Source organism: Rhinichthys klamathensis, unplaced genomic scaffold (genome assembly GCF_029890125.1).
Source record: "Rhinichthys klamathensis goyatoka isolate OS25496 unplaced genomic scaffold, OSU_Roscu_1.1 h1tg000236l_1, whole genome shotgun sequence".
Lineage (NCBI taxonomy): Eukaryota > Metazoa > Chordata > Actinopteri > Cypriniformes > Leuciscidae > Rhinichthys > Rhinichthys klamathensis.
In genome coordinates, this window is record NW_026606759.1 from 1,512,941 (window position 1) to 1,538,728 (window position 25,788).

Below are 25,788 nucleotides of genomic sequence, written 5' to 3' on the forward strand. Positions count from 1 at the left end.
CTTTCTATTTTCTCATTGAAGTAATTCATAAAATCATTACAACTATACTGTAACGGAATATTTTGCTCTGGTGATGTCTGTTTATTTGTTAGTCTAGCCACGGTGTTAAATAAAAACCTTGGATTATTTTGGTGATTTTCTATTAGTTTGCGGAGATGCTCAGCCCTGGCTGCTTTTAGAGCCTTTTTATAACGTGACATACTGTCTTTCCACGCGATTCTAAAGACCTCTAAATTAGTTTGTTTCCATTTACGCTCCAAGTTACGAGTTTCTCTCTTGATAACATGTGTAGTACTGTTGTACCATGGTGAAAAGTTAACCTGATCACAGAAGCTACCAGAGTGTATCGATCACAAAAATAAAGGGTTTACCTTTTAATGAGAGCACATACTGAAGCGTAAAACTAAATCTGTTCAAGAATGTTCACACCTTGCCCTCAGACCTAAATAAGATACAGTGAAAGTAAAATCTTTTTAAAAAGACAGACGTTTTAATCAATCACAGAAATTGAGCCAATATGACAACTGACATGCTGCCAAAGCAAAACTTTTTGAATCATACATCATCAAACATGTACTGGATTAGCAAACATTTAGAGCGTTTCCAATGTCTAAAACACAAGTTCCTTTGAAATAAGTACATTTATTTTATGTTCTTACTGCTATCCCCTATTATTTTGATAATGTATCAAAACATTCAGACAGAAAAAGGATTACAATTTATCATCATTCTAAACCAGCCAAGATAGAAAATCTGTACAACCTTTGGCTACTTCCGATGGTCTTCTAACAAGCTAAAGAGTTTAAGATGTAGGGAACTCAAGTGCTATTCGTGAACATTAGGACAAAATCAAAACAGTCTTCCACAGTCACTCTGACTATTTAAATGTTTTCTTTCATCCTGAGAGTTAGTGGTGGTGCACTGGAGCGCAGCAGGCCTGCCGGGCATCAGAACACCTCCAGGTCACAGGTGTTGTAGACCACATGGCTGTCCTCTGTGCCCAGCGCCGGCTCCTCCAGGGACCCCAGCGCCTCTTCAGTGTCACTCGCGAAGGTTTCCCGCGAGACGTCGTCCTCTTCCTGCAGATTGAGCGTGTTGATGGCTTGCTTCATCTTCTTTGCTACAATTTGCTTCCGTCGCTTCTTAGCAGCCTTTTTGCTGTTGTTCTCTTTCTGGTTCTCCTCATAAAAGATCTCCTGTGTGAAGGGAACGTGCAAACAAAGCATTTCTGAGATTTGCATGTAAAGAGAGAATTAAATGTGTACATAAATGCTAGTGTGAGATTCAGACAGCAGGCCTTGAGGTCGACACACACGACAGCGGTTTCCAGCGGCCTCAGCCCGGAAGTTACGCCAGCTGCCGAGCGCCTGACTAAACACAGGACACAGATCTTCCATACTGGTTTTCATGTTTCCATATTTTTGCCATCGGGGCAGGAACCCTGGCTGTAGCATCTCAGCAGCGTGAAGCGCACATGAACTGAGAGGAAAAATGTAATGGCGGTCTGTTTTGTAAGTGGGATTTTTCCATACAATAAAATAAAAACCATGAACAGTAAACATTTCCTTTGTAATCTCTTTTACTTTAAATTAAAAAACTATCATTTATTAGTTTTTGATAGAAACGTTGAAAACAGCTGCTGTCTTCTACGCACTGCTCTGCACTGCAGCCGGTAACGTGACAGATGTGCTTTCGCGCGTTGGCTGGCGCTGAGCCAGTGCTGTCATTTATCACAACCATTGAGTGTTTTCAACCACATGTTTATTTTAGGTTTCAGACATTTAAATACACATAAGTACTAGCAAAACAATGATTTTGATTTTGCTGATTTCTATGGAAGCGGCAATATTAATCCTTTTCATTATAATAAGACAACACGTTTTATTCATATCAGATACACATTGGGTACGTAGCTTCACATTTTACCCTATTCTTCTCCCAGTTCACCGGCCTCTTACTTACATGTATTTCGTGAGAAGTGGAGGAATTGACGTCACGTGTTGTAAATCCAACAGATCCGATTCTCTGAACTGTGGCACAAACTAACGATCGTTATGAAGGAAGATCGTTTGAACAATAAAACATGTCCACTTGCACATATTTGACAATCGGAATGTCAGTGTTTAATGCTATAGCTAATACATTTGTGAATATTTTTGATAAAAAAGGAAAAATGACATAAAAGCAGATCATCATTCATTCAGCGCTGTGTTGTGGTTGCGCTGTGTCACGTGACAAGGAATGATGCGTCACCATGGAAACATTAAAGTGACAAGTTCTAAAAACCGTAACGGTCGCCTTGAAAAACTCACGCTGGGGGGTCAGTTAGAATATTTTAAACTTACGTGTGAAAGGGTTAAAAGTGGAAGCTTGTGCGTAGCTTTGTTGCAATATATTGAAACTTTGTTGATGTTGTTATTGTCATGCGTGTTCTGGTTATTAGCGCATGATTAAACATGAGTCTCTATAGGGCGATAAAACAAAGCTTTGTTGCATTTTTTTTTTTTTTAAGTGGGGATTGGGGGTGCGCCAACCCGGTTGGGACATAGAAGGGGGTGCGCAGGAAAAAAAGTTTGGTAACCGCTGAGTTATAGAATGCAAAAACTGGAAATTGTAACGCATGAGCACGCAAAAAAATGCTTCTTGTGTGCACGTGAATGTCTGTTTTGTTTTTTGCAAAGGTCGCTTTAGGGGCTCTGTAGTTTGCTACCAAGGGTTGGCTTTCCTACATCTTGAAACTTTTAGTTTTACAAATGAGGAAAATCTTTGAAGGATGAACACAATGTTTTTGGTCATCACATTAAATATTATCCAAATGTTGACCAATGTGATAGAGCTTTGAAGTGCTGGAAAAGTGTAAAGCATTTGAAAGTCGTTGAAAAGTGCTTGAATGTAACTCTTAAAAGGTTATACGAACCCTGAACTGAATAATGTAAAAAAACAACTCACTATTTCAGCCACAATACCATGGTTACAGTGAGCGTTACTACATTAAATCCATGGTGTATGTTGGTGAATTGCGGATTGAATAGCCTTCTATAACTTGTGTGTTCGTGGCACAATGTCAGCGTGGTTTATTCCAGGACTTATTCCTGCTCCGCTCACATGCGCTGACAGCACTAACCCTCAAGCTCTCGCTGACTGAGGTGCGGAGACTGCAGGCCTGTGCAGCTGAGGGCTCTGCGGACGGAGGCGGGGTTTGGAGGACAAGCGATTGTGGACAGTCACTGTTGGAATTATTTGAGTTTTATATTTGAGAGTTGATGAACACACAGCTACTTTATATTGGTCCTCCCAAACACTTGAGTGATGACTGACCTTCACCTGCCCGTCAGAGATGCTGGGTGTGTTCTTCAGCAAGTTCAGATATACTCCACCAGGTGTCCGTCTCCTACTGCCATCCTGCAGGAAACAACAAAACACTGAGTAATATTAATCCAATATCGTTTTGATTAAATTCAACAGGATCAACATGTTTGAAAATATAGTGGCAAGAAAAAGAGCGCAAACCCCTTGAAATTAACTGGTTTTCTGCAGTAATTTGCCATAAAATGTGATCAGATCCACAACAATAGACAAACACAATCTGCTTAAGCTGGTAACACAAACAATTATAAAAAAAATTTTTTACTTGGTCTTTATTGAACACACCCATTAAGCATTCACAGTGCTGGAGGAATAAGTGAGTGGACCCTTGACAGCTGGTCGAGCCTCCTCTGGCAGCAGTGACGTCAGCCGGCTCTGGATCAGACCTCGGGTCAGGAGCAAGTCTTGACCATTCCTCCTCTGGGAACTGCTTCAGCTCAGACAGGTCTGTAGGACGTCTGGAGTGAACATCTCGAGGCCACAGCATCTCTATGGGTTAAGGTCTGGGCTCCAAAGGAGCAGTTTCTTCTTCTGAAGCCAGTCTGTGGGGGATTAACGTCGATGTTTAGGGCCGATGTTTACGGCCACTTCTACTAAGCTTCAGCTGGCCGACAGCCACACTGAAATTATCCTCTTAGCATATTTTGGTAAACTTGGGAATTCATTTCTCCGTCGATGATGGCAAGTGGTCCATGGTTCCTCCACCATACTTCACCGTTGGTATGAGGTTTTGATGCTGCCAAGCTGTGCCATTCTGAGTGCTGAGTTTTCTTCCTAAACGATTCAACTTTTGTTTTATCAGTCCATAAAACATTTTCCCAGTAGCATTGTGGTGCTCTTTGGCAAGCTCCAGGCGGCTCCTCCGTGGTGTTCTGCCATGGACACCTGCGTCTGGTGGACTCATGAACATGGGTGTTTGCCAGACCCAGTGACGTCTCCAAGCCTTGAGCCTTTACTCGTGGCCTCTTTAACTCATTGAGGATTCTGCGTTGTGCCTTAGGAGTCATCGACTGGGCGCCCACTTCTAGGAAGAGTAGCCACAGTACTAAACACTCTCCATTTATTAACTATTTGTTGCTTTGTATCCCTTTCCAGCCTAATGGAGATCCACTACTCTTGATCGCATGTCTTCAGAGAGATCATTTTTGTGAGGCATGGTTCACATCAGTTGATGCTTCTTTCTTACCAACGAATATTGAGATGTTTAAGTGTCTTATTAAAAATAAGTTATTAAATTAAGTGTTGCCGATTAAAAAAAAATATATTTAATGTTATCGTGTTATATTTCATCTGCGATAATGTGGACTTTTATAAAGATCCGTTTGGCCATTAACTTTTAAATGCATCATTATGCCTGAATATGAGGAGTCTCTGCAGGACTGCAGCTCAACGTGCTTCTGCGTTTCTCTCCGATATGGCAGGAGATTAAATGAAATGGAGGATTTTAACGGTGACAAGATGATTGACAGGCCAGTGACAGAGAGCAACCGTTAAAGACGTAATTGTATGACGAATTGAGATGCAGCAATACTTCTCCCTCCAGCAATGTGAATGTTTAATGGGTGTTCAATAGAGACACGAGGAATTAGGATTGTGTGCGTGTTATCAGCTTCAGCACAGTGGGCCTCGTTTATCAATCTAACGTAGAAACGGGGGCAGAAATCCTCTAACGACACAGTTCACGGTGATTCATGAAACATTCGTATGCTTCCAATCCTATCATACGAATGATCAGACGTTGGAAAATGTGGCGTCTGAAAACAATCATTTGAATATCACGCCCCCAAACATTCGGTTTAGATCCTCGTCCCCAGAGATTACGACACGGAGAGACGAAACCCGGCCAAAAACAGGAAGTAATCTCATGGAAGAGAAAATTATTTTACTTTGAAAATCACCTGTAATTGCAAGCAACTATATTAATGTATATTAAATACCGGTATATAAAATGAAACATTTACAAACATTATAAATAGGGATGCACCGATACCACTTTTTGCAGAATGAATCCGATACTTTCAGTGTTGGTGCATGCCGATACCGAGTACAGACACCCATGTTTTCACTGCATTTGTCATTTTTAAATGTATTTTGGATAGAGAAACAAAAAGAATATGAATCATATTAGTTGGCTTAATTTGTTCAGCAAATATATATTTCCCTCAGTTATTTTCATGCTTAATTAAGCCTGTTAAAATGTATTTTACGAGTTTGTTACTTTTACTGTTGGTTCTATTGCTCTGATATATTATCTTCAGTTCATCAGCACATGTTTAGCGGCGCTCCAGCAGAGCTCAGCGCTGACGACTGGGTCCGGGCGCAGACAGAGTCAGAGACTAGCCAAATCAGCAGTTCTTTATTACAATTTATATACTACAGCAAACCTACTAGCTAGGCATGTAACGATTCACTCATCTACTTGAGTGAAGTGGAAAATTATAATTCACCAGTAAAATTAATCAAAAGTGCAAAACGTGATTATTATCTGTCCACGATGAATGAAAATTTAAATAATCCTACAAAGTTTTGGAAAGTAGTCAAGTCTACTACAGTCCCAAATCAGTCATCTAAATTCCCAGATAATCTAAATGTTAATCAGACTTTAGTTAAGGGCAGAAAAGTTATTGCAGATACTTTTAATAAATATTTTATTTCCGTTGGCTCCACTTCCGAGGCTATTCATTCGGGTGCTAATACCTTAATTGCTGAACCTACTCAGTATTGTCCGTCAGAATCCTTTAATTTCGTTCCCATAACCACTGCACAGGTTGATAACGCCCTAACGAAACTAGATACAAAAAAAAGGGCTGGAATTGATCAAATTGAGCCCTATTTTCTCAAATTGGCAGCTGATCTTGTAGCAGAGCCTATAGCCTCTATATTTAACTTAAGCATCATCTCAAATGTCATACCAAAAATGTGGAAATCAGCAATGGTTACTCCATTACTAAAGGGCGGAGATCCCTCGGATCCAAATAATTACCGTCCTATTTCTAGATTGCCAGTTATAGCGAAAGTTTGTGAATCACTGATAAATGACCAATTAAAACACTTTCTGTCGGTTAATAACATCCTTCACGATTATCAGTCAGGCTTTAGAACAGGACATTCTACCATTACAGCAGCTATGTTAATCTCAAATGTTATTATAACCTCTTTAGACAAAAAAAAGTCATGTGCTGCGCTATTCGTTGATCTATCAAAGGCTTTCGATTCTGTAGATCACAAATTACTGTTACAGAGACTCAAGTTTATAGGCCTTAGTGAAGCGGCTCCAAATTGGTTTGAAAACTACCTCACAGAACGCACTCAGCTGTCAGTCAGTGGAAAATTATAATTCACCTTTCCTTCAAGTAAATATCGGGGTTCCTCAAGGTTCTGTTTTAGCCCCTCTTTTATTTTCTATTTTTATCAATGATTTAGATCATGGAATAGATTCAGCTAAATTACACTTATATGCAGACGATACAATTATTTACACAACAGCATCTTCTTTAAATCAAGCTTTGCAGCAATTGCAGAATGCTTTTCAAGTACTGGAGCGCTCATTGTCGCAGTTAAAATTAGTCTTAAACTCAAAAAAGACAAAATACATAATTTTTAGTCGAGGTCGTTCTAAGGAAACTGAAATGTCAATTAAAACTTTAAATGGTACACTTTTAGAAAGAGTTAGTTCCTACAAGTACCAAGGCGTATGGTTGGACGAAAGATTATCATTTGACATACATATTGATAGGTTGTTGAAGAAGCTTAGGCCAAGATTAGGTTTCTTCTATCGCTTAAATAATTGTTTTCCATATGAGGCCCGAAATAAAATAGTAGAGAGTGCATTCTTATCGGTTATTGATTATGGTGATCTTTTATACATGCACGCAGCTACTTCACTACTTAGGAAATTAGACACTGTGTATCATGCTGCTTTACGCTTTGTTGCTGGTGCAGAGTCACGGACGCATCACTGTATTTTGTATGATACTTTAGCTTGGTCATCTTTGCATCAAAGGAGAAAGCTACATATGTATTTATTTATTGTAAAAGCTCTTTTAGGTAAATAACCTTCTTATATATCAAGTCTTTTAATTTATTATACAAATAGTTACCACACCAGGTCTGGCTCTTATATTCGGCTAAAAGTCCCAAGGGTATTGTCAGAATCTGGTAAAGGTGCTTTTTCTTTTTATGCTCCTTGGGCTTGGAATGAGTTGCAAAATGTACTTAAGTTAGATCCACTTCCAACTCTGACCACTTTTAAACGTCTCTTGCATACTGCTTTGAAGGAGACTTGTAATTGTCTTTCTTGATTCAATTTTATCTGCTTTGTTCAGAAACATGTTAAATGTGGAATTGTTATACTGTGATTCTGTGTGAAACTTAATGTGCTGCCGTCTTGACCAGGTCTCTCTGGAAGAAGAGATAGTGATATCTCAATGTGATTCTCCTGGATTAATAAAGGAAATAATCTCACGATGCGATACGATTCACGATACTCGTTTCACGATACTATTTTCTCACCATTTTTTTAACAAATGAGATTTAAGACAAAAGTGTCCCTTTTATTATTTCTCAGACAAAATGCTGCACATTTCTTTTTAATTTAAAATATATTTGTCAAAAATTAAAACTACATTAAAAAAATTCCCTTCAAGGTTGTTTCAACTCAGTCTTTCTGTCTGTTTGGTCAAGAGGCTGGACACTGGTACCTTCACACACTATGTAAAATTAGTACCAGATTGACAGGGATTTTACATTGTAATAAATGCAAGAATCTAATTTTGTTATAATTTGTATCATTGATATTTTGTATCATTTCTGTTATAATTTGAATCAAGACTTAAAAAAAACACATTTAGAGAAAGAGTAAAATAAATACAACACCTGGTTGCCACGGAAACACTGATGCACCTTGTGATCTCCGTGGCTCTCGCAATTGACCGTTCGCAAAAGCCACGCCCCCTAGTTATTGTTACTACGCCCGTCAAACAAATGGTCAAACACGACCAGCGCGACAGATTGCCATGACGGGAAGAGGTATACCCGTGCGTGTCACTGACCTTTTTTGGAGCAATACCTCAGCGATATCCTCCAGGTTGAGGCACAAGGGGTTACAGTATGCAGTGGAGGGATATATTCAAAATATAAAAATACGCAATGAAGGAGACACGACTACTAGAGGCTAATGCTTACCGGTCTCAAGCGAAATCTGAGAAACCCCATGACCTTTACCTCAAATACAACCAGCACAGCCTTGAAGATGATTTTATAAGCTGGTTCAGTGGCTAATGTTTGGAGTTAGAAATATATAACTCGTCTCGCACTGCATATTTAGTAATTTTGCCTCAGATACATTCGCTTTAACAAGCAGGTTGTTCATTACCATGGCAACCGCTTGCGTGTCATACTGCATGCGATTTTTGTGTTTAAAAAGTAACTATACATTAGAGACGGAAAGATGCAGATAACCATACATTATTTAAGGTTATTTCTAATCGTTACGATATTGATATATGAACTGATGTTGTCAAGTAAGCTTCATGCTTTCCCCGTTGCGAGCGTGCACTCCTCTAAACTGTAGTCTATGGTGCTGCACTGCTAGTGACTGCTGCTCATTTCCCCCCCGAGAATATCATGTTAATAACAACAACCCTTTAGAAAACGTAATTCCTTTGTGGATCCTCTTGATCTGCTTTCTCCATGTTTCTTTGACTAATCTCAGTGTCTCAGTCTCACGCACGCTGCACGCGAGTTAACCATGTTCGACACATGTAACTGGGAGTGGGGCCGTCCACACTGTTTGATCCATTGTAGGCACCGCTCACGTTGTGTTTTCGGCTTTGGAAACGGAAAGAACAACTCCTCCAGACAATCTCTCGGGGTACCTAGTGTCCGATTTACAAACGCCGTGGGCGCACCGCTTCACCATCTTGCTTGGAGTCAATGTTTGACGGACCTGCTCACATAGTAACGGTTGCTATGATGTGTGATTGGACAATGGCCGTTTTGTGGGAGGGGCCTGCGAACGGTCAATTGTCATATTAATGACTTTTACATGAAAACGGAGGTGACTGGTGCTTCTCAAGGTGGTGATTATTATTAGTCTACAGAAAGTCAAAATGCCGTCACACCTCCGATTTGAATGAGTCAACATCTTGAATGAGTCAACATCAAAAGGCACACACTGGCGCGGCGCGAGCGGAGCAAACCGAGCGTTTTCAGTTCATTCCTATGGAAGTTGAGCTTGGCTCACACAAGATCAAGTTCCATGAATGAAGTGAAAACACTCGCTAGCTTCACGTCAGTGTGTGCTCGCTGCTATTGTGCCTGTAAAGCGAGGTTCACAACTTCACAGTAGGCTATACAGTAAACGCGCCCTGCTGTTTAAAACGTGTATCGCGATTCGTTTAACATTTCAACCGACTTGAATCGTCACACATTTTTATCGATTTTCAACCGGTTGCGAGTGAATCGTTACATCCCTACTACTAGCCTAATTAATGTGAATTTAAAACATTAAGGACAAGTAGACAGTCAGTAATACAATTAGAACAAATTAACAAATTGGAAACGACAGCACAAATACAATAGAATAAAGAGACTAATGAAATAAACATGGATTTAAGGTGTGTTTTAAGTCTAACAGTATTTAGGCAAGAAATACTACAGAAATGAAAGTAATCAAATATGAAATAATGCTGGATAATCTTCACTGTAAAAAACTTAAATCCAGATTAGTGCTTACAATTAAAGTTACAAAAGTTACTCAGGCAAGAGCAGCGAGTGGTTTTCTCTTTCGTTCTTTGATTCACATGATAGACTGAAACACTTTCCGAGCTTATGCACAGATCATCCAATACACTAGACATGTTTCCATCACCCTGTTTTTATGCAGCACATTTTGATGCATTGCATCAGAAACGAGTGATGGAAACACCAAATTTCAGGGGGAAAAAATCCCTTATCGCAAAAAAGTTTACATGCTCACTTGAGGTGGCTTCTGACTTGTAAAAAAAAAAAAAAAAGAATTCATGCAAATAATGGGAGACGGAAACGCATTTGTCGAATAAATTGACGTAGCGAACATTGAACCCACGTGACTAATTTGCTGTTTCCGCTGAGAGTTTTATTTACGGTTGGTTCTAGTTTACCAATACCACCGGCACACGCTCGAACAACTTGATGGAAATGCACCAAATTCGCTTTTGTTTGTGCAACTAGAGCTGCACAATTCTGGATAAATTTGTTTAAAATAGAGATGCCAATTCTCACATGATTCTGAATAGACAACTAAACTATTTACTAGCAGTTCTGACAAAATATTTAATTAAATTATTATTTTAAAAATAGGTTTAAATGAATGATTCAATGACTAACTCCAAGACATTACTTGCTTCATTCCTGGAGGAATCAGCGTTTTTGATCGATTCTCTTGAACGAATAATGTAAGTCCCTTGTCCCCACCTACTGGTGTAAGAACATAAATGATACGGTCTCTACTTGAGTTACTCTATTCTGATGGTACCGTAGTCACCAGTGTTTATATGAGTTGTGAATTATTACACAGAAATAAAGATGTGATAGAAGAGGTTGTTTGTGGAGTGGTTTCATACCTAAGCTGTACATGATAACTGCTCTCTCTGGATCAGTGCAAACACAGCTGTGATCGCAGCTACTCCTCAAAGGTTAGGAGACATAGCAGAATCGTTGTCATTTAGGAATAAGATTGTGTGTGTTTGAAACGAGATCGATTAATCGTGCAGCTCTATTGACAACTTTTTCTAAAAAAAAAAAATAGCTGACAAAATGAACAGTAGTTTCAAACTGCAATCTGATGCACTGAACTGGATGAAATGTGCGTGACAGTTTTGTGCATACCACAGTGTAGAGACCTCCAGTTTGCTCAATTGTTGCCGTCTCCGACAGAAGCTCGATGGCTTTCTTTTTCCCGATAACTCTCACCACACGCTCCATTAGATCCTTCTTTGGCTCCATGAGTCTTTAACAGAGAGCAGACAAAAGCATGGTCACTTAAAAGGTTTACAGTAAAGGCATATGAAGATAATGGCCATTTTTCATCCAACCTTCTTAAAATATTGTAAAAATTATAGAAACCATTTATGAAATAAATTCTAATTTAGATTTATGTAAAGGTTTATACACATGCACAGTTCATTTGTTGAACATAAATATTGATTTTTTTTTAGGTATCACCTGATTCACAAAATGTGAAACTGAATGTACACAAATGCCTGTTTTAGGGCTGGGCATTGACACAAATCTCACGATTCAATCTCGATTCGCAAGCTTGTGATTCGATTCATTATCACTCGATATTGATTAATTGGAGTATGTGTCAGGAACAGTACATGGAAAATTCTCTCAAGAAAACTAACGAACGCCTGTTTTCAAACGCTCCCATGTGTATTTCAGTAACGACTTGGTACTGAAGTCGGCACCTATGACATCACTGCATCTGACTACATGTTTTCTGACCTGTGTGCGATCTCATCAATCACTTTCTCGTCAGGGTCGTCCTCCGTGATCTCGTATCGCCCCTTGATGTCCATCTCAGCCCGTGTGCCCAGCCTCTCCTTGGCCGAACGCTTCCTCTTCAGACACTCCTCTCTCGGTGCGCCTCCTCTCTGCATGTACCCCTCCAGCTCCTCGTCCAGCATGCTCTTCAAGCCCTCCTCCTCCTCTCCACGCTCCTTCTCCATCATCTTACGGGCCAGGACGTAGTTATAGGTCTCGCTCTGGCGACTGCTCATGCTGACGCCCGCCTCCATGCCCAGGATGCCCAGCTCCGCTGCGACCGCCTCCTGGCTCTGCTCCTGCACCACCGAGCCCCAGATGTTGTTGACCCTGCGAGCGGCGCCGGCCTGGACCGGGACCGGGACCGGGACTGGGAGACTCGAACACTTGAGCCGCTTCTGCCTCCAGCGCACGGCCTCGTCCTCAGAGTCGGAGTCGGACTCGCTGGAGCCGGGGTTCTTGCAGTTGCGGTATCCCGTGACGGAGGCGGTGCTCGAAGATGGACCTCTGCTCTGAAAAGATGAGACCTGCAAATATAGTCAACATCAAAAGAGCATGAAGAACTGATTGAGTGGTGTCGGTGGATGGTGTCAGTGGGATGGTGTCGGTGGATAGTGTCGGTGGATAGTGTCGGTGGATAGTGTCGGTGGATAGTGTCGGTGGATAGTGTCGGTGGATAGTGTCAGTGGGATGGTGTCAGAGGGATGGTGTCAGAGGGATGGTGTCAGAGGGGTGGTGTCAGAGGGGTGGTGTCAGAGGGATGGTGTCGGTGGATGGTGTCAGTGGGATGGTGTCGGTGGATAGTGTCGGTGGATAGTGTCGGTGGATAGTGTCGGTGGATAGTGTCAGTGGGATGGTGTCAGAGGGATGGTGTCAGAGGGGTGGTGTCAGAGGGGTGGTGTCAGAGGGGTGGTGTCAGAGGGATGGTGTCAGTGGGTGGTGTCAGAGGGATGGTGTCAGAGGGATGGTGTCAGAGGGATGGTGTCAGAGGGATGGTGTCGTGGGTGGTGTCAGAGGGATAGTGTCAGTGGGATGGTGTCAGTGGGATGGTGTCAGAGGGGTGGTGTCAGTGGGATGGTGTCAGAGGGGTGGTGTCAGAGGGATGGTGTCAGAGGGGTGGTGTCAGAGGGGTGGTGTCAGAGGGGTGGTGTCAGTGGGATGGTGTCAGAGGGATGGTGTCAGAGGGATGGTGTCAGAGGGATGGTGTCGTGGGTGGTGTCAGTGGGATGGTGTCAGATGGGTGGTGTCAGAGGGATGGTGTCAGAGGAATGGTGTCAGAGGAATGGTGTCAGAGGAATGGTGTCAGTGGGTGGTGTCAGAGGAATGGTGTCAGTGGGTGGTGTCAGCGGGTGGTGTCAGAGGGATGGCGTCAGTGGATGGCGTCAGTGGGTGGTGTCAGTGGGTGGTGTCAGTGGGTGGTGTCAGAGGGATGTGTCAGTGGGTGGTGTCAAAGGAATGGTGTCAGTGGGTGGTGTCAGTGGGATGGTGTCAGCGGGTGGTGTCAGAGGGATGGTGTCAGTGGATGGCGTCAGAGGAATGGCGTCAGTGGAATGGCGTCAGTGGGTGGTGTCAGTGGGTGGTGTCAGAGGGATGGTGTCAGTGGGTGGTGTCAGTGGGTGGTGTCAGTGGGTGGTGTCAGAGGGATGGTGTCAGTGGGTGGTGTCAGAGGAATGGTGTCAGTGGGTGGTGTCAGTGGGTGGTGTCAGAGGGATGGTGTCAGAGGGATGGTGTCAGTGGATGGCGTCAGTGGGATGGTGTCAGAGGGGTGGTGTCAGTGGGTGGTGTCAGTGGGTGGTGTCAGAGGGATGTGTCAGTGGGTGGTGTCAAAGGAATGGTGTCAGTGGGTGGTGTCAGCGGGTGGTGTCAGCGGGTGGTGTCAGCGGGTGGTGTCAGCGGGTGGTGTCAGTGGGTGGTGTCAGAGGAATGGTGTCAGTGGGATGGTGTCAGAGGAATGGTGTCAGTGGGTGGTGTCAGCGGGTGGTGTCAGCGGGTGGTGTCAGCGGGTGGTGTCAGAGGGATGGTGTCAGTGGATGGCGTCAGAGGGATGGTGCCAAAGGGATGGTGTCAGTGGGTGGTGTCAGTGGGTGGTGTCAGTGGGTGGTGTCAGTGGTTGTGTCAAAGGAATGGTGTCAGTGGGTGGTGTCAGTGGGATGGTGTCAGCGGGTGGTGTCAGAGGGATGGTGTCAGTGGATGGCGTCAGAGGGATGGCGTCAGAGGAATGGCGTCAGTGGAATGGCGTCAGTGGGATGGCGTCAGTGGGATGTGTCAGTGGATGGTGTCAGTGGGTGGTGTCAGAGGGATAGTGTCAGTGGGTGGTGTCAGTGGGATGGTGTCAGCGGGTGGTGTCAGAGGGATGGTGTCAGTGGATGGCGTCAGAGGGATGGCGTCAGAGGGATGGCGTCAGAGGGATGGCGTCAGTGGGATGGCGTCAGAGGGATGGTGTCAGAGGGATGGTGTCAGTGGGTGGTGTCAGAGGGATGGTGTCAGTGGGTGGTGTCAGAGGAATGGTGTCAGTGGGTGGTGTCAGTGGGTGGTGTCAGAGGGATGGCGTCAGAGGAATGGCGTCAGTGGGATGGTGTCAGAGGGATGGTGTCAGTGGGTGGTGTCAGAGGGGTGTGTCAGTGGGTGGTGTCAGTGGGTGGTGTCAGTGGGATGGTGTCAGCGGGTGGTGTCAGAGGGATGGTGTCAGTGGATGGCGTCAGAGGGATGGCGTCAGTGGAATGGCGTCAGTGGGATGGCGTCAGAGGGATGTCGTCAGAGGGATGTCGTCAGAGGGATGGTGTCAGTGGGTGGTGTCAGAGGGATGGTGTCAGTGGGTGGCGTCAGAGGGATGGCGTCAGAGGAATGGCGTCAGTGGAATGGCGTCAGTGAGTGGTGTCAGTGGGATGATGTCAGTGGATGGTGTCGGAGGGATGGCGTCGGAGGGATGGCGTCAGAGGGATGGCGTCAGTGGGTGGTGTCAGAGGAATGGTGTCAGTGGGTGGTGTCAGTGGGATGGTGTCAGCGGGTGGTGTCAGAGGGATGTGTCAGTGGGTGGTGTCAGAGGAATGGTGTCAGTGGGTGGTGTCAGTGGGATGGTGTCAGCGGGATGGTGTCAGCGGGATGGTGTCAGAGGGATGGTGTCAGAGGGATGGTGTCAGTGGGTGGTGTCAGAGGGATGGTGTCAGAGGGATGGCGTCAGAGGGATGGCGTCAGACGGATGGCGTCAGACGGATGGCGTCAGTGGATGGCGTCAGAGGGATGGTGTCAGAGGGGTGGTGTCAGAGGGGTGGTGTCAGAGGAATGGTGTCAGAGGGATGGTGTCAGAGGGGTGGTGTCAGAGGGGTGGTGTCAGAGGGGTGGTGTCAGAGGGTTGGTGTCAGTGGGATGGTGTCAGAGGGATGGCGTCAGAGGAATGGCGTCAGAGGGATGTGTCAGAGGGGTGGTGTCAGAGGGGTGGTGTCAGAGGGATGGTGTCAGAGGGATGGTGTCAGTGGGGTGGTGTCAGAGGGGTGGTGTCAGAGGGATGGTGTCAGAGGGATGGTGTCAGAGGGGTGGTGTCAGAGGGGTGGTGTCAGTGGGATGGTGTCAGAGGGGTGGTGTCAGAGGGGTGGTGTCAGTGGGATGGTGTCAGTGGGATGGTGTCAGAGGGATGGTGTCAGAGGGATGGTGTCAGAGGGATGGTGTCAGAGGGATGGTGTCAGAGGGATGGTGTCGTGGGTGGTGTCAGACGGATGGTGTCAGAGGGATGGTGTCAGTGGGTGGTGTCAGAGGGGTGGTGTCAGAGGGATGGTGTCAGAGGGATGGTGTCAGAGGGATGGTGTCAGAGGGATGGTGTCAGTGGGATGGTGTCAGAGGGGTGGTGTCAGTGGGATGGTGTCAGTGGGATGGTGTCAGAGGGGTGGTGTCAGAGGGGTGGTGTCAGTGGGATGGTGTCAGTGGGATGGTGTCAGAGGGATGGTGTCAGAGGGATGGTGTCGTGGGTGGTGTCAGACGGATGGTGTCAGAGGGATGGTGTCAGTGGGATGGTGTCAGAGGGATGGTGTCAGAGGGATGGTGTCAGTGGGATGTGTCAGAGGGGTGGTGTCAGAGGGGTGGTGTCAGAGGGGTGGTGTCAGAGGGGTGGTGTCAGAGGGGTGGTGTCAGAGGGGTGGTGTCAGTGGGATGTGAGCTGACTGCATAATGAGAGGCTGCATGACATCAGCTTATATTGGATTCAGAACCAAAGCAAGTTTGATTATAAAGACTAACATTTTCCTTGACAACATGCACTGAGTAATCGATCACAATAAGACCAGGAACATGCATTACGGACGTGCATTAAGCCATGTTCAACCCTTGAATAAGCAGCAGTTTACATCTGAAAGGCGTTTAGGATTTGATGATATATATAACATTGATATGAGTGATCACCCGGCTGTAGACCTATATTGTATTTATATGAAGCATTCACAGGAAAATTTCCTTTATGTATTTCCCCAGCGTTAAAATCAGGCTCATATAAATGTCTGATTCCTGGCTGCATGTCAATATATCCATGGACCACTGAATCTTTGGTAAGTTGTAAGGAAAACTATATAGAGTCCAGCCTTTAGTTTAACCGATAATCGTTTGTTTTACTCGTGTTTTTGCAGTTTCCACTATTAACTCCAGCCACACTCAGCTCTTCTGCCACTCAGTCCGGCTGAGGGAGTGTGTTCCTGCAGGAAAGTGACGTCAATGCATAACCTCTGCCAAAAGTTTTAGGTGCCATGCTTTTTCAGTATGAATCAATGCAGGAGAAAGTATGAAACAAGATTACCCAGCATTTAAAATGAACAAGGGTTAACATTTTCAAGCGTAAAGGTCCATACAGAAAGCCTCCACACTTGCAGTCTATCACAGGGGTTACCAAACACACATTTTGCCGGTCTCCTCAGTCAAACACACTGATTCAGGGCAGCAGCTCATTAGTAGAGACTCGAGGATCTGAAATGGGTGTCACAGTGTGAGCACCAGGGACGTCTAGCAGACTATGAAGTAAGAATGCTTCAAACGTGAAATATCACGTGCAAAGCTGGAAACGGGTGAGGGGAAAAACAGAACTAACGTTACCTACGACTGGCCTAGACAGGTTCATCTGACTGCACAACAGTGTTAGTGTCTATGATGCATTAGCGAACACTGGAAGCTGGTGTTTAAACGGCTGCAGATTCATCACTGATTCGCACAGAAATCTCAACATACAGTCAATCAGTCGATATGAACACAGCAAGAGCGTGTTGTGCAGATAGAACAGTCTTCACCTGCACTCGCTCCTCTGCAGCATCCCGCATATCAGACTCGTGATCAGACTCCAGCTCTCCATCCTCGAGATCCGCCATTCTGGCTCCGTCACCCGCCATTTCTCTCGGCCGGAAGTGACGAGCCGTATTTAGTGTAAGCGTCATCGACGACGTGAGCTCTCATTGGCGCATTTTCCTGTGGGACGTTCCTCTGGTGATATTTTGGCGATCGGCATTATAGAAGGTGCATTTCCGCCACCTACTGGACCACAGTGTGAAACACACAGCGCTGTGTTTCTACAGTTTGTTTTTTACACTCATTTCTCAATTCTTAGGTACACATACATTTATAAAAACTCTTCACACACTGAGCACGACAGCACTCTATGTGGGCTAAACTGTGGATCATGTATCATTGCTTTGGCACAAAATGACAACATCTTTCAAATTACAGTAATTCTTTTCTCACTTCGACACAGCAACCGCCAAAACTCAATGAACCTACAGGCCAGTTTGCGCATGCTCACATAGCTCACTGTTTTTTCACAACAATAACATAATACAAAACTGAATAAGACTTGCTACATTTCTACAGTAATATTGTAAAGAAATGTATTCTGAATCCAAAAAATCAAATACTATCAAAGCAATTAGATGAAACTGGACAGCATTAATCTTTCAATTTCATTACCATCCATTCAAAAGGGGAAACTTAGGAATAATTTTGTACTGTAATGTAAACAAGGACCATGTCATACTGCAGTGAATTATAAACAGTAGAGAGTGTCATGCTTGCTTTGTAAAGAAATTTTACAAAATAAAACATTCTTTATTACTACCTGATGTTAGTGTTTTTTAGGTCTGTAATATTGTCTCATTAAAAAAAAACGTTGTATGTACAAATCTACAGTGAATGACAGCTGTGTGCGGTCTCCCAGTGGCTTACGGCAGTTTAGTGTTAGTGATTCATTTACAGCAAAACAAAAGATAACATCTTTGATTTCATGTCCGAAAACATTATTTTGGTCTTACATTTCATAATAAACTCAGACGAGCTCGGCACCAACTTGTTTTCCCTCAGTTTATTTTTGTGAATAGGAATGTGTGCAAATTGTGTGCAAAGGATTGTGGATGATTTACGGCAGAGAAGGATGCATACATCCAATGCATCCTTTAAAACAGGCCGGGTAAATAAAGGTCTTCTGAAGCAAACAATGCCTTTGTGTAAGAAAAATGTTCATATTTAACACGTTACAAAGTAAAATTCTAGCCTCCGGCCAAATGGCCATACGCAGTCTCGATCTATACTAACGCCTAAAACGCAACTTGTGACGTCAGAAGTAGCGAAGTGTCAGCAGTGGCATAGCGTAAATATCAGTAGTGCGTCGCATTACTCGCATAAGTTGCGCTTTAGACTTAAGTGGAATCCGTATGTTCGTTTGGCCGGAAGCTAGTTATTTTACTTTATAAAGTTTTAAATATGGGTATGTTTCTCATCGCTTTGCTTCAAAAGGCCTTTATTAACCCCCTGGATTACTTTCCTGATGGACAGATGCACTTTTATGGACTTCAAAACAGAAACAGCCATTCACTGCCATTATAAAGCTTGGAAAAGCCAGGACATTTTGTATTATATCTCTGATTGTATTCGTCTGGAAGAAGTATGTCATATATACACCTAGGACGACTTGAGGGTGAGTAAATCATGGGGTAATTTTAATTTAAAAGTGAACTATCCCTTTAACCAGATGAAGGGGGTGAGTCGCGACTGACCAATCAGAAATGCCGTACACACGTGATCGCGGGCGCGCATGAGCGTTGGTTCCGCTGCTGCTCGCCGACAGTAGTTTATGATGCAGCGCGTGCTGACGTTGAGACTCGCGCCGCTCCGCGTCTTGAGGAGGAAGCCCTCGCTGAGCGTCAGACCCGCGGCCAGCATGTCCAGCTTGCTCATCACCCAGCCCCAGTACAGCTGGCTGAAGGAGCTGGGCCTCCACGAGGACAACGCCGGCGTGTATAACGGCGCGTGGGGGGGTCAGGGAGAGGTAAGAGGAGCTCGCGAGCGTCACGCGCGCTAAATATAGTAAAGCCGAAGCGGTCTCATTCTTTCATGCTGGAATATACTACAATCACTTGAGTTTATTGTGTGATGGTTGAATGATCTGCTCTGGTCAAGTTTGTGAACCTGCTTTCTCATGAAGTAGTTCTGTACAATTAAGCTAAGTTACACCAAGGTTCAGAAGTGAAAAGAGTCAATCTATTCAAACTGTTATTGTAAGTTAACTGAAATTAGACATCAACTCATCTGGCAAAACATTTACAGTCTGTGGGGAATAAACGCTGATGGTTGAATCATGTGTGAAAGAAAGAAAAGAAAATAGAAGAGGGCACAAAAAGAAAAAGAAAACATTAAGGGAGAATATTAAACATGGCACATTCTGGATGTTTTCATTCCTTTCTTGTTAACAGAAGTTGAAATTGTATTTAAATACATCTTCAAATCTTCTTTGAAAAGCTAAAGTGGGGTTTACTTTTCATATATTTACATTTATGGATATGAAACTTTCCAATATATAAAAGAAGGTTTATACAAAAACATGCATTAATTAGATTCTTGTCTTTGACATAAAACCCAAAAAGAATGTGTCTATATGATAAAGAAAAGTTACAAAAAACCTTTTGGACAATCAGAGCATCATTATTGTTCCAGAAAGACAGAGTAAAAGGACATTCCCAAAACAAATGATCAACAGTTTCAGAGGAGGCTTCACGAAAAGAGCAGGAAGTAATTTCTAAATTTCTTTAAAAAGTATTTAACTGGATAAAATCTTTGAATAATTTTATAGGATATTTCTTTAGCTTTATTTGTTCGAAAGAACTTCTGAGGAAGTGACCAAACATATGACCATTTAATATCATCAAAAAGGTTATTCCAATAAGAAATGGAGGAAGGAATTGAAGTAACAGGGTCCAAAAATAATGACCTAATTTTATAATTGGATTTATGTATTGAAAAACAAATAGAACCAACCACAGTGGATTCAGGGCTAGGGGGAGAAACAGAAGTCACTGTGGCACTATTATTGATTCTAAACAGCATACACATTTCCAAAGAGATGGCCTTGAAAGCTATATTAAATTCTTTACTAGATACTGGGAATTGGTATCCTGAAACAAAATCGGAATAATTAAATAAATTACCTTCACTATCAAATAGCTGGTTTACTAACATCACTCCATTATTGAACCAGTTTTCAAGAAATAAAGATTTCCTCTTATGAAGAATATTACAGTTGTTCCAAATGAACAAATTGTGTGGTGAGAAATTATGCTTGTAAATAAGTTTCCAAGCCATAAGCATCTGCTGATGATAATTGGAAAGTTTGACAGAAAGTTTACTAATTGAATAATTGCACATTAAAAGAAAATGTATACCTCCTAATTGAGAAAAAATATATCACCAAATAGAAGATTGATTGTGAAAGAAACGTTTAAGCCAATTCATTTTTAAGGTATTGTTAAGAGAATCAAAATCAATGAAATTTAAGCCACCTTTAATATAAGAATTAAAAATAACTGATTTTCTAATATGAGTTTTATTTTTCCAAAGAAATTTGAGCAACATTACATCAATCAACTTGCAAGTAGATTTATCCACAAATAAAGACTGAGCAGCGTAGGATAAGCGAGAAATCCCTTCTGCTCTGGTAAGCAGAGTTCTGCCTTTCAAAGATAGATCTCTTAAACAACCAAAGGTTACATTTTTTTGTGTGTTTTCTCCACAACTGAACTCAAATTCATCTGACATCTTAATTTAGTATCTTTTATTATTTTTATTCCTAAATAGGTGACACTTTCTTTGATGGGAATGTTTGAGATTGAGGTTGCAGCACATTTTTTTATCGGGAGTAATTCGCATTTATTAATATATAGAAAAAGTATATATATATATATTTTTTTTTTTATGTCTGGTGCAAGGGGCGGCTCTGTGAGCACACAAAAAATTTCGTTGTACTTCGACAGTGCAATGACAATAAAGGCTATTCTATCTCTTAGAAACAATGCTGTATCATCTGCCAGTTGGCTAATAAACAATTCCGTACCTGCAATAGAAATTCCCTTCACAGGGCTCTCTTTAATATGTAAATTTAAAAATTGTGTAGCTATTCGAAAAAGATATGGGGAAATGGGCCAACCTTGTCTTACACCACGCTTTAAAAAATAAACCTAGGAGAGGTGCCATTATTGAGTCGGATAGAGCTATTACCATTACAGTAAAGCATTTTATTAAATCTGCAAAACAAATGACCGAAACCCAATCTGTGCAGAGCTTGTAACATAAATTCGTGTTCTAAGCAATCAAATGCTTTATAATAGTCAAGAAAGAGGATAAAACTATCAGTAGAAATAAGGTCTGAATAATCCAACAAGTCAAAAATCAAGCGTAGGCCTATATTATTAGAAATATGTCTCTGATGCATAAAACCTGATTGGCACTCATCTATTATATTATTAAGAATAAGTTTTAGCCTCTTTTGCTAAAACTAAGGCAATCATTTTATAATCGGTATTCAAAAAAAGAGATCGGGCGCCAATTATCTAATAGAAGGGGATCTTTATTGGGCTTGGGAATCAAGGTTATTAGCCCTTGACATAAAGAGGGAGGAAGCGTGGTTTTCTCAATACTCTCTAAAAACATTTGATGTAAAAAAGGTGCTAATTTTTGACTAAATGCTTTATAAAGCTCTGCAGAAAGCCCATCAGTACCTGGGGATTTGTTACTTTTTAAATTATTTATGGAATCAAGAATTTTTGAAAGACTAATGGGTGCATCACACAGACTACAATCTTCATTATTAATTTGTTTTATGTGAGATAAGGACTCAAAAAATGTCGTGGTGGACTGCTGGCAAAATTTAGAAGAATATAAATCATTATAAAATTTAGCACAAAAGTCTGCAATTATCTTAAAGTCAACAGTTACTTTCCCATCAATACATAGTTGCTGAATATAATTTTTAACTCGCTGGCTTTCTAACCTAAAAATATAGGCAGAACTCTGCTCACCCTCCTCTAGCCAATTCCGGCGAGATCTGATGAAGGCGCCTTTCAGCCTTCCGTTTATGTATATCCTCTAAATTATGTTTTTGATCAACAAGCTCAATTTTTTCGGAGTCTGTAAGATCACCTACATTTTTACATGATAATGACGAAAAAAGCTCTTTTGTTCTCTTTACGGGCCTTTTCAACTATGGGCCAAAGCGTAATCCTCCTCGCTCTATCGGCCGGTGACAGATCTTCCGTGATTTTCAGTCGGTTCTCAATCAGAAACTCCGCGTCCTTGGCCAGACAGCATCTCGGTAAAAACGCGAGGTGAATTGGAAGATGATTTCACGAGCTTTATTATTTGAATTAACACGGCCAAGTCGGTGTGCCACATCAACTACTTCAGGGAATTTATCTTTAAATTGTGGTAGAAGACGTTGGCACACGTTGATAACCTCATGGCGGACGTTTTCTCTTTCTTTCTCTGGAATTCCGTGGATTCTCAGGTGTCATCTGCGGGTGTAGGCTTCTAGATGAGCCAGGCGATTTTCTCGCTCACTGGAGTTAATTTCTTCTTTCTTCATGCGGGAATAAATAGAATCAACTCTTTTTTTCAAACTTTTAACCTCGCTGCAAACAAACTCAATGGTTTCCATCATTCCAGAGATTCGTTCCGTATTCCTACAGATCTCTTCCTTCATGTCTTTAATCACCCGCGAGTTTTCGCCAATCAACTTTTCCAAACCGTCTGATCTGTTTTTCACCAACAGAGAGCTCAGAGAGTTGTGTGGAAATAATTGCCGCATTAACGTTATCAGTTCTTCGAAGTTTAATGGCCGGGGAACTGCACGGGGTGTCGGGAAGCGGTGGAATCACCTCCTCCGCCAGCATAATTTCAGACTCAGCAATTTGTTCACAATAATCATGCAAACTGTCTTTCAATACCCCGGATGCAGGATAAACTGCTTGTTTATCGTCACCTGTGCTAGCAGATCTAGCAGGAGTATCCGACACTGTTTTTCTTGACTTCTTCGCACCTTTCCTCTTTTCAGACCCTCCCATTATTGTTGTTCCAAGAATTCAAAACATAAATTTACGGAAATTCTCAACAAAAAAAATCTCTTAAGTTCGTTATAAACTACTATAAAACAGTTTGGGATTGCTGACCTCACAAACGTACATGTGATCAGGGCGCCATCTTGCACGCTCCCCCCTTCAGCAGAGAGCTTGACTAAATGCCACATATATTTGCTAAACAAAGTATTACAAAAGAAAATAAAGTATTAAACCAAATATCAATAGATTAATGTTTGTCTACATTGATAATGTAAACATGATCAAGATTAACATGAATCCCCCCCCCCCCCCATATAAACCTATTATTTAAAATAACACTTTACTTAAGCTTTCATTGTAATAATTGCTGTAATGTCATCATATCTGATACTTATTATTAATTGTTATATATACGGTTTTACTGTCGCTATTCCAGGGTATTAACAAGTCATCAAAAGACGAAAGCTTTAGGGGCACTATTAATTTTGCACCTACAATATTCTAAGATTAGAGTAAACTTTATAGTTACCTACACAATGTGATGACAAGGCTCAAGCTCAACCCTCTACGCACACTGTGGCAATAGAATCCCTGCTGGCTCGTACATTTTTTAGTTTTAGCAGGGTTCCCGCGGGGTCTTAAAAAGCCTTAAAAGCATTGAATTTATGAATTTGGAAATAATACCTTAAAGTAACACCAGGTAACTTTTCAACCTTCATAATATACTTCCAAGTCTCCTGTGATGGTACATCGACTTACAATAGGTTGAATGACACGTCTGCCATAGCCTGACGGGGTCTGTGGCGTTTTTAATCGTACTTTTAAACTTCGGGTTTCGGGTAGTAACCGGCGAACAAAGAGAACTACAAAATTCGACTGCTTTACGGCATATACGTCACTTCCACCGGGGGCAGGGGGCAGAAGTTGACCCCTTAAGACACAGCCCCTCCTCATTTGCATAATGAGGCAGAAATGCATACAGAAATGTAAAAACGACAGGCAGAAATAAATGGCATTGAAGAAATAAATAGGGTAAAAAAATACAAAGGAAGAATAAAACAGACAAAAATATTATAACATGCACATAAATAAATACTTAAAAAAATAAGTAATTAATAAGTAATTAATAAATAAAGTTGAAGATTATAACGGACAATAAATAAATAAGGTAATTATTACAAAGGTGAATAAATAAAGAAGCTAATTAAAAGAGATATATACATTTATGTCTCACTGTATAATTTAATTTCTACCTACATTTATTTGTTTATTGTATTTTTTGGGGCAATTAATTGTATGCTTATTTATTTATTGAGCATTTATTTATTTCTGTACTTATTTTTAAATATGGTAGAGTTGGTCCTCCATAGTCAGTGTATTTCATTGACGAATATAATGACGAAAACTTTTCTTCAATGACATTCTTCACTGACGAAAACGAGACGCTAGTAAATAAACCTAGTTTTGAATGACAAAAACAATGACGAAAATCATTGAGTTTTTCAATCGTTGACATTTTCGTCAACGAATAAAAACTAGATGAAAATGTTAGATCGTGTCGATCTGGGAAGCGATCCAGTCAGAACTGATGTCCTGCGTGTGTGCTAAATGCACACATTTGTACTGTAACGTGCTGATCTACCCCGTGGTCTCATAAAATGTTAAAAATGTAAACCAACCAACCCGAAGCGTGGAGCCATGCACATAGACACCATACAGCGCGCGAGTACTGAACTGATGAGCTCTCTTTCGTGTCTGAATGGACAAATACACACAACATTATGTCTAAATGTCCGGTTTGGACAGTATTCATGTAAACTATGTCGGTTATGTTAAACAGTTGTATCGGGTGTGCATCAGTGCAATCGTATCCGCATTGGACATGTCTTAAAGTCCAAAGTCCCATTGGCCGATGTCTTAAAGTGACAGTGGCAATAAACATAATGCGGTCTGTGTCATTAATTTTGATCAAGCAACAAAATAAAAAGAGAAAAGCATTCACTGTTTGTTAATAGCTTTAATAAGGATTAATTATATTTAATTCATACAAATAATTGTCTACTTGAAAGAATAAAGTATGATGTATGTAAGTTGTTATAAAGAATGCATATATCATTAATTGAAAAGAAGACTGTTTTACTTCAGGAAAAGTGGTTTTATTTATTTTTAAGATATTTTTTTAAGTCACAGTAGTTAAATCTGTATTGCATGTTCAAACTTAAAAATCATTCATATTAATAGGTTAACAAATGTTTTTAGGATGCTGTTTAATGAGTTATGTTTAATGAGTTATGTTTAATGAGTTATGTTTAATGAGTTATGTTTAATGAGTTATGTTTAATGAGTTATGTTTAATGAGTTATGTTTAATGAGTTATGTTTAATGAGTTATGTTTCATACAGGTGATCACTTCATACTGTCCAGCCAACAATGAGCCCATTGCCAGAGTGCGTCAGGTAACGTAAACTGCTTTTTTTTTTCATAAGACAATGCATTACTGAATAAACGCATATTAAGAGGCATGATTCGTTCCCTGAATGAATGTTGTCTT

At 41.7% G+C, this 25,788-nt stretch overlaps 2 protein-coding genes across 2 annotated transcripts in view; one reads left to right on the top strand and one right to left on the bottom strand.

Annotated features, from left to right (window-relative positions):
• Positions 1-699: 699 nt before the first annotated feature.
• Positions 700-17,303, bottom strand: phax (phosphorylated adaptor for RNA export). The gene is made up of 5 exons (XM_056265580.1): positions 17,157-17,303; positions 11,854-12,419; positions 11,236-11,356; positions 3,319-3,402; positions 700-1,196 (listed from the first exon to the last, which is right to left on the bottom strand). Exons 1-5 carry the CDS (start codon positions 17,298-17,300, stop codon positions 948-950), a joined length of 1,164 nt encoding a protein of 387 aa, XP_056121555.1. The 5' UTR covers positions 17,301-17,303; the 3' UTR covers positions 700-947.
• Positions 17,304-18,951: 1,648 nt separating this feature from the next.
• The window catches only part of aldh7a1 (aldehyde dehydrogenase 7 family, member A1), a 29,747-nt gene continuing 22,910 nt past the window's right edge, over positions 18,952-25,788 (top strand). The window contains exons 1-2 of the mRNA XM_056265568.1: positions 18,952-19,180; positions 25,640-25,693. Of these exons, the coding sequence (XP_056121543.1) occupies positions 18,986-19,180; positions 25,640-25,693 (249 nt within the window). The 5' untranslated portion in view covers positions 18,952-18,985. The remainder of the gene's footprint in view (positions 19,181-25,639; positions 25,694-25,788) is intronic.